This window comes from Cheilinus undulatus, linkage group 22 (genome assembly GCF_018320785.1).
Source record: "Cheilinus undulatus linkage group 22, ASM1832078v1, whole genome shotgun sequence".
Lineage (NCBI taxonomy): Eukaryota > Metazoa > Chordata > Actinopteri > Labriformes > Labridae > Cheilinus > Cheilinus undulatus.
In genome coordinates this window covers 31,809,500-31,817,075 of record NC_054886.1, presented here as the reverse complement: position 1 = coordinate 31,817,075, position 7,576 = coordinate 31,809,500, and the positions used below count along the sequence as shown (strand labels likewise).

Genomic DNA, 7,576 nt, shown 5'->3' with positions numbered 1-7,576 from the left:
CAGAACCCAGTGATAGCTTGACACACTTTTCAGCTTCAAAATGAAGAAACTGTTAGCCAGGATGCTAGCACCAATGCCTCTGATCTGACAAACATGCATTGATATCATCAGTAAATCATAACAGGAGGAGGGCCAGTTCTCTGGGTTTTTCTTGGGCCCAGACAATTCTGTGGTCGGGCCTGGGTCTACCCTAACCCTCGCCCCAAATGTTTGTTTCTTATGTTTACAATGATAGATGAATGCAAAAAGAAATAAGTGATAAACAATTGGTGATAACAACATGGAAATGTGATTCTTAACCTTGTAAGGCCAATACCTCAAATAATAGCCAGAAAATTCTCATTTTTCAAACTGAGATGTTTAATTCACCTTCCACTGAAATCCAAAATAGAAAAATTGCAATAAACTTTCCCATTTATATTTTTTTGTATCGTATTTTATTCTTTAGGAATTTTTTGTGATTTTTTGATCCACAGGTGGATTTTTTAATCTTCTATCAGATTGTATACAAAAAGTTTTTAAGGAAACTATTGATCATGTTGATTAGACAGAGGACTCACAATATTGCGTATTAAATATGATACAATCAGCTTTAAAGGGTTAAAGCCAAACATAATAAAAACATCATATCACCTTATGCACTCACTCCAGTATAAAGGGTCACCCTTTACTGTAGTATTTCCTCTGCTTTCAGGTCAGTGTTTCTTTGCCAACTGTGACCTCTATGAGTACCGCTTTGTTGATAAACCAAAGTCCTGGCATCATGCCCAGACGTATTGCAGACAGAACCACACAGACCTGGCCACAGTGTTGGACATGACAGACCTGCAGAGACTCAGAGGGTGGAAGGGTCAAACAGAAGCCTGGATCGGGCTGTACAGCAGCCCAGGAAAAGACAACAGGACGTGGCACTGGTCTTGGCCAGGGCTGGAGTTCAACAAAAGTACAGCGAAGTGGCAAACAGGCGAGCCAAATGATCCTGGAACAAACGAGAACTGCGTGAAGATGAGTGAGAGCAAGTGGACAGATGTTCGGTGTGTCCAATCACATACATTTATCTGCTACAATGGTGAGAATATATGTCTGTCAATGCTGATGTTTATTCATCTACTGTATAAAATTATACCTTATGTACTTAAAAAAAATGATTTTTTGTTTTTCAGTTATTTATTTAAAGTCACGTAAGTATGAACGTATTACCAAAAGGAAAAAAAAAACTGGAATTTTGTAATCAACTCACATTGTTTTGCTACCTGTTTCACTATGTAATACAAAATTTAAAATAACCAATAATTTGTTAAACTTTATCTTTCTTTGACACAATATGTCGGCCTGCTCCTCAGTATCAAAGCTGCCCAGTGATCGATTCCTTTTGATTGATTATGAACTGACCTGTAAACATGCTCAGGATTTGTTTAACTTTTTAAATGTGATTTGTCTGCCTCCTTCTTAGAAACACAGACAGAAACTGAAAAATTCCATCACATAAACAAGACAATGAACTGGACACAGGCTCAGAAATACTGCAGAGAATATTACACTGACCTGATCAGTGGACCTGATCAGTCAAATGGATCCGAGACACGGACCACACCCTGGATCGGCCTGTTCAGAGACACTTGGCGTTGGTCCGATGGGAGCAATTCAAGCCTCAGACACTGGAAACAGGGGTCTTTTGAATCTGGAGTTGATAATGAAGAATGTGCAGTAATGTTGAATGGATCTGCATACTGGCAACCTCATAGATGTGGTGAAGAAAAACGCTTCTTCTGCTATGATGGTAAGTTCAGTCAAGAAACACACACAATTTCAAATATTTTTCCTTATAAGCAGTTATTAATTTACGCTTATTGCTGAAGCAGCAAAAAACCCAGAGCAGTGAAGGCACCAATGACAACAAATGACACAGATTAAGTCAGAGGCAAAATAAAGGAGGAGCTGGTGTGGAGGAGGGTTGCAAAAGTAGCTTGCTAAAGGATTCTTAACTCTTTATATTTAAGTTCGGCATCTGATGCAGTTGATTGTGCCTTTTTATTTGAACGTCTCCAGACCTGGGTTGGTGTCAGAAATCATAATTATCCAAATCCAAACACCACACTGATTAATAGTTTTCTCGGTTCTTTCTCTAATAAACATCACACCGACTGTCATTGTGGGTTAACTTGCATAAGGAGCACCAAAGGATACCAGGATGCTAGAGTGAGGAGTTCTAACTAGGCAGGTCTGCCACTGACAAACAGTCAGAAACATTTTGCTATTCAGAACTTCTGTGTGTTCGGTTTTTGGCGACAAAATTGTATATGGGTGACATGACACTGCCTTTTTTTGTTCCAAGTTTCAAACTTAAAAATCAAAGCAACAAAAAACATATTTTGTGTATTTATTTATTTTTTAAAAAGGAAACAGGTTTTCTTAAGTGGTATAAATCTTCTTAGAGTGGCTAAAATTGGCAGTAAAAATGGTGAAAAGCAGTTAGAAAGTGGCAGAATTGGTTTAAAATTGGCAAAAATTGGTGGAAATAAATGGTAAAATGTGGCTGGCAAAAAAAAGTTTGAAGAGGAAAAAAAAATGGCAGAAATATGTGTTGAGGATAGGAAAAAGTGGCAAAACTAGGCTGTGAAACTGTTAAAAGTGGTAAATAAAGGTGGAAAAAATTGGTTAGAAGTGTCAGAAGTGGGTTGTAATTGTATATTAAATGTATATTGGGGGGGGGGGGCTCCCCGCCCCCCTTGAAGGTCGAGTTAATTTTCATTTAATTGTATTTTACATAGCGCCCGATCTCAACAGAAGTCATGTAAGGATACCTTTCCTATAGAGCAACCTAGTCCCTTTATTAAACAAACTAAACAACCCTACATAATTAATCTCATTTACATGAATGCATGTAATTCCCGAGTCCCGGTTTTCTGCTTGTTCCGTCTGACCAGAGCAGAGCAGGCTGACTGAGCAGAGAGCCCCGCCTCCTCCTCTCTGTGTCAGAGCTGCAGTCACACGTGTGCTGGGATGCTCAGCACAGTATCATGAGAGAGTTCTCTAATGCAAGTAGTTTAATCCTCTAAAGGTGTGTATGAAACAGAATTTCATGAAACAGAATTGCCTTTCCTGGGCATATTGAATTAAACCATAAAGAAATTAATGCCAGACTACATCGCTGAGCCATGATGTTCACAAAAGTCAGGAAATCAAAGGATAAAGAAGAAGGAAATGAAATTACCTCAAGGAAAAAGCAATTAAATTATTGCAGAATAAAGGGGAAAACTTGCTAAATTGGTGAAAAAAGGCGACAATGGATTAAAGCGGCTAAAACTGGCATGAAAAATGATGAAGAGCAGTTACAAAGTGGCAAAAATTGGTGGAAATAGTTGGTGAAAAGTGGTTTGAACTGGCAAAAAACATTTAAAGAGGCAAAAAAAGGTAAAAGGCAGCAAATATGGGTTTGAGAAAGGGAAAAAGAGGCAAAACTAGGCTATTACACACATCGACTGCAAGAAATCTAGGAGTTACTTTTGACTCAGACCTCACATTCAAATCCAAATCAGATCCATATCCAAAATTAAATCCATACTGCCCCCTGCTGACCTGGAAAAAGGTATTAATTCACTAATCTTCTCTTGCCTGGGCTACAGCTGAGAGGAGGATCAGGAGAGGAGGGTGGAACTTTCTTCCAAACAGGGAGGGCCAACTGAACCTGGGGGCGGGGCTAACTCCCCACATGACATCATGAGGGAAAATCTGAGAACGGCTTATTTCAGCACACATTTTCAGAAAGATGGGGGGTGGTTTCTGATTTTTGAGGGGATTTTGGAATATTTGGCACATATGTTTGTTAGAAAAGCCTGAAAAGGTGTTTTTTCCATAATATGTCACTTTTAAGGTCCTTTTTTGGTCACTGGATATATTTTTAAAATATTAAAAAAGAAAACCCCTTTTTTGGTTACTAACTTCAGTCCTCATCATGTATAGTAAATGTGAATTTTCATAATTCTAACCCTCCTAAACCAGTATATTTAAATAATGCCACTCCTTTTTAACATAAAAAAAATAGTTATTTTCTATTTGATGAATGCAAAGTGTGTGTTTTTTTTGTGTGAGGATATGTCAGAACTGATTTTGATAGATTGTTATTTTTTTGTGCACAAAAATAGACAAAAAAAATGCTGAAACTTTCATCTGCAGCCCTAAAAGGGACACCATAAATAAATAGCTCTCATAAATAATAAAAACATGATACACAAATATTAAATTCCAATTATTTTCTCAACTTTTTGAACTCTGAAATCAAGAATTATTACACACCCAAATTTCTCAATACACATACACACCAGACTCTGACATCCATAGACACAAAACACCCAAAAAGTTTTAGTTGATTTAATCCACTGGCCCACAGTCACCATTATATCCTATCAGTTCAAATGAGGCAATTATCTCCCACAATGCCTTTCTGCAAAACTGCAAAATGGCGACATCTGACAGTGATTTTCTTTTGTGTGCATTTATTTTTGTTTCTGAAGGACAGGGTTACAGAGAAATTAACAGGATTTCATAATTCTGTATTGCAGTGGCAGTACAGTGTAAATAAGTGGTTTTGATGATTGTCAACGGGGCCAAAAAAGGCTCTAGGGGTAAGACTGTCAGTTTTTTGTCAAAACACTGCAAAATATTAAAGATGCTGCAAATTTATTTAAAAAAAATGAACATTTTTGTCAGATATCCTCTTCTCAGCACAATAACTGCCCAAAATGAGAGCAAAAATACAATTAAAAGGCAACAAATTTAGTAAGGAAATATAGAGGAAGAGAGTGAGGCAGACATGCAAGCTAAAGCTTCTTTACATCATACAGGGGTTGCTGGACATGAACTGCATGGGATTAAAAAACGGATTTGGCACAATTCAATACAAAGAGGTGGACTAAAATTCTTTAACATGCATATTGGCCAATGGACCCTCTTCTCAGTGTTATCAACTATAACCTGAACAAAGCTACAGATATGATTCACTATTTTTCTCAATCTTCCAAACAGACAAAGTGGTCCTGGTCCAACAAAGGCTGACCTGGGAGCAGGCCTTATACTACTGCAGGGATAACTACAATGACCTGGTCTCCATCACGAGTGCTCGCCAGCAGAGATGGGTCCAAGCCAGAGCCAAGAACGCCTCCACCTCCCACGTGTGGCTGGGACTGCGCTACACCTGCACTCTGGATTTCTGGTTCTGGGTCAGTGATGAGGTGGTCAGCTACAAGAACTGGGCTCAAGAAAAAGAGACGGATGACTGTGACATGTCTGGAGCCATGGCAAAAGATGGAGATCATAAGTGGTTCAAAATGCAGGATGAGGAAAAGTTTAACTTTATCTGCTCCAAGGATTAGAAACAACTTTCCCCACTGGTAGCAGATGTTTTATTCTTTCATCGTGTTGTCTGTAGTGGTCAGTTTTGGGCCTGATGTTTTGGAGTGCCTTCATATACAGAGAGGATTTCTGGTGTTACAATTTCAACTTTAGACAATTTAAGATAATGTCTGTTATATTCCACAACACTCAATGAAAATGTGTGTTTAGAGTAGTAATATGAAGAACTGGTGAATGCAAATGTACAAATGAAACCATTGCCTTTTGTTGCCCCACAGCTCAATCAAGGCAATAATATAAAACAACCATAGTTGAGAATTTTGGAGTGGCCAATCCGATTTTGAGGAAGGCCCCATACAACCCCTGGCTCCACCCATGTTAGCAGTATGTTTCCTTCAAAGCTTTTGCCTTTTCTCCATTGATTACATGGCATTGTGGGATATGTTATAATCGCAGGTAGTATATGTAGATGGAATCATAAAACCATCTCTCTTCAGGAATATCTAAATGATTTTTTTCATGTGTGGTTATAGATAATACAGATATGCTTTCTTGCTGTATTTCATATACTTTTAAAATAAAGTGTGTAAAAAGTAATTCTTTTGTTTTTATATTTCTATCAATAAAACAAACAAACAAACAAACAAAAAAAACATAAAAGTGTGTTGAGTTTTATAATTTCCAAATTTTCTGTGTTTTGGTAAAAGTTACTGATGCTTAAGAAGATTAGAAATACTTCATTCACGAAAACTTTTAAGGTTTTCTTTTAAAATCAGTGGTTTACTTCTCAAGAGCTGTAATATTTTTGAAACTCAATCTAATTATTCTAACGTAAGAACATTCGTTTAATAGTAATTATCATATTATAAAGACTATTAAGAATATAACTAATATATTTCTGAAATAAAGTGCAAAGTGATGGTTAGAAAAACATAATGTAAACAGCACATCAAGGTAGTTCATGTGCCTGAAAAAACAAGGAACTTCATGGGTAAATTGATTCGGATTGTAAACGGGCTAAATGTGACTAGCTGTTAGCTACCTGCTACACCCATTGAAGGGTAAAGAAGCTTATTGTGGCTAGGTGTTAGTTACCTGCTACATTATCTGAAGAGTAAAGAAGCTAAGTGTGGCTAGCTTGAAGCTACCTGCTACATCCATTTAAAATTCACCATGCTAAATGTGGCTAGCTGTTAGGCACCTGCTGCAGCCATTGAAGAATAAACATGTCAAATATTGACTAGCTCTTGGCTACCTTCAACACAGACAAGTAAAAAATCTAAATGTGTCTAGCTACTAGCTAACTGCTGACAGCCACTGAAAAATAAACAAGACAAAGGCGGCACGCTGTATGCTACTGGATACAGCTCTCGAAAAGTATACAAGATACATGTGGCTAGCGGTTAAGTATCTGCTAGAGTTATTTAAGAGTAAACAAGCTAAGTGCGGCTAGCTGTTGGCTACCTGCTACCTCCTTCCATAGAAAACAAGCCAAATATGGCTCACTGTCAGCTATTTGCAGCATCCACTGAAAACTTCACCCAGTACTTCAATATGACAAGTTAATATTCTTATAGTAGAGTAATTGGTTGACATGGGTCTTGTATCGTATGATGAACTGTCTAGTCAAATACAACATTCGTGAATGTGTCATGATAGTTTGACTCTGCGTACGTCTGTTGTCCTTGGTCTGTTTTTTAATTCTTTTATGCTTTTGAAAAATAACTTTTCCAAGTTGAATTATATGTAATCATTATGCTTTGTTCACAGCAGACTTCAAAATTTATTTCATCAGATATAACAAAGATGCAGAAGAGTTTATTTCTGCTCGCCATGATAGTGGAATAAATCATTTAAATTCAAATTTTGAATTTGAATTTGAAAGTAGCAAAAACAAGGTAAAATGGGTGAAAAGTTGCAAAAGGTGGGAAAAGTGTTTACAAATGGGCTAAAGGTGGCAAAAATGGTTTAAAATTGGTTAAAATTAGCATACAAAAGTGGTGAGAAATGGGTTAAAAGAGAAGAATATAAAATTGGCAATAAGCAGGAAAATTGAGCAACAAGATGTTAATAGTGGCAAGAAAATGGCAAAAATGGGACAAAAGTTGCAAAATGCAAAAAACGGGCTAAAAGTTACAAATTGGCAAAGATGTTTACTTTGCCAAAATAGGCTAAATATGGGGAAAAAAGGTGCAACAATGGGGTAAAATTTGTCAAATAGTGA

General features: G+C 37.1%; 1 protein-coding gene across 1 annotated transcript in view; it reads left to right on the top strand.

The window, feature by feature from the left end:
* Positions 1–5,729, top strand: part of LOC121504337 (macrophage mannose receptor 1-like) — a 6,324-nt gene extending 595 nt beyond the window's left edge. The window contains exons 2-4 of the mRNA XM_041779049.1: positions 695–1,069; positions 1,454–1,780; positions 5,026–5,729. Coding sequence (XP_041634983.1) covers positions 695–1,069; positions 1,454–1,780; positions 5,026–5,372 — 1,049 coding nt within the window. The 3' untranslated portion in view covers positions 5,373–5,729. The remainder of the gene's footprint in view (positions 1–694; positions 1,070–1,453; positions 1,781–5,025) is intronic.
* The last annotated feature ends 1,847 nt before the right edge of the window (positions 5,730–7,576 follow it).